This window comes from Nanorana parkeri, unplaced genomic scaffold, assembly GCF_000935625.1.
Source record: "Nanorana parkeri isolate BGI_ZX_2015 unplaced genomic scaffold, ASM93562v1 scaffold5135, whole genome shotgun sequence".
NCBI classification, from domain to species: domain Eukaryota; kingdom Metazoa; phylum Chordata; class Amphibia; order Anura; family Dicroglossidae; genus Nanorana; species Nanorana parkeri.
Genome location: NW_017311395.1, coordinates 1 through 249, shown reverse-complemented (window position 1 = coordinate 249; position 249 = coordinate 1). Strand labels below are relative to the sequence as shown.

Here is a 249-nt window from a genome sequence, read left to right as displayed (position 1 = left end):
TGCTGTTGGCATGGATCTGGGCACTTGGATTGCTGTTGGCAGGGGTCCTTGCACTGGGATTTGCCTCCTTTAACTCCAGACATGATTGGTTTGCGGTGCTTTGGTCCTTTTTCCTGGAATAGAGAAGATTCAGAATGTGTTGCTGAGATGACCTTGAGTGGCTCCTTATATATACACAGATTTGCCAGCCTCACATTTTAAAGCATGAGCAAAATGTTCCAGTTTTTACGAGTCAGTAAAACCAGGATA

At 44.6% G+C, this 249-nt stretch overlaps 1 protein-coding gene across 1 annotated transcript in view; it reads right to left on the bottom strand.

The window, feature by feature from the left end:
* The window catches only part of LOC108804094 (keratin-associated protein 5-5-like), a 2,230-nt gene extending 2,144 nt beyond the window's left edge, over window positions 1–86 (bottom strand). The window contains exon 1 of the mRNA XM_018575856.1: window positions 1–86. Within this exon, the coding sequence (XP_018431358.1) occupies window positions 1–83 (83 nt within the window). The 5' untranslated portion in view covers window positions 84–86.
* Between the last annotated feature and the right edge of the window lie 163 nt (window positions 87–249).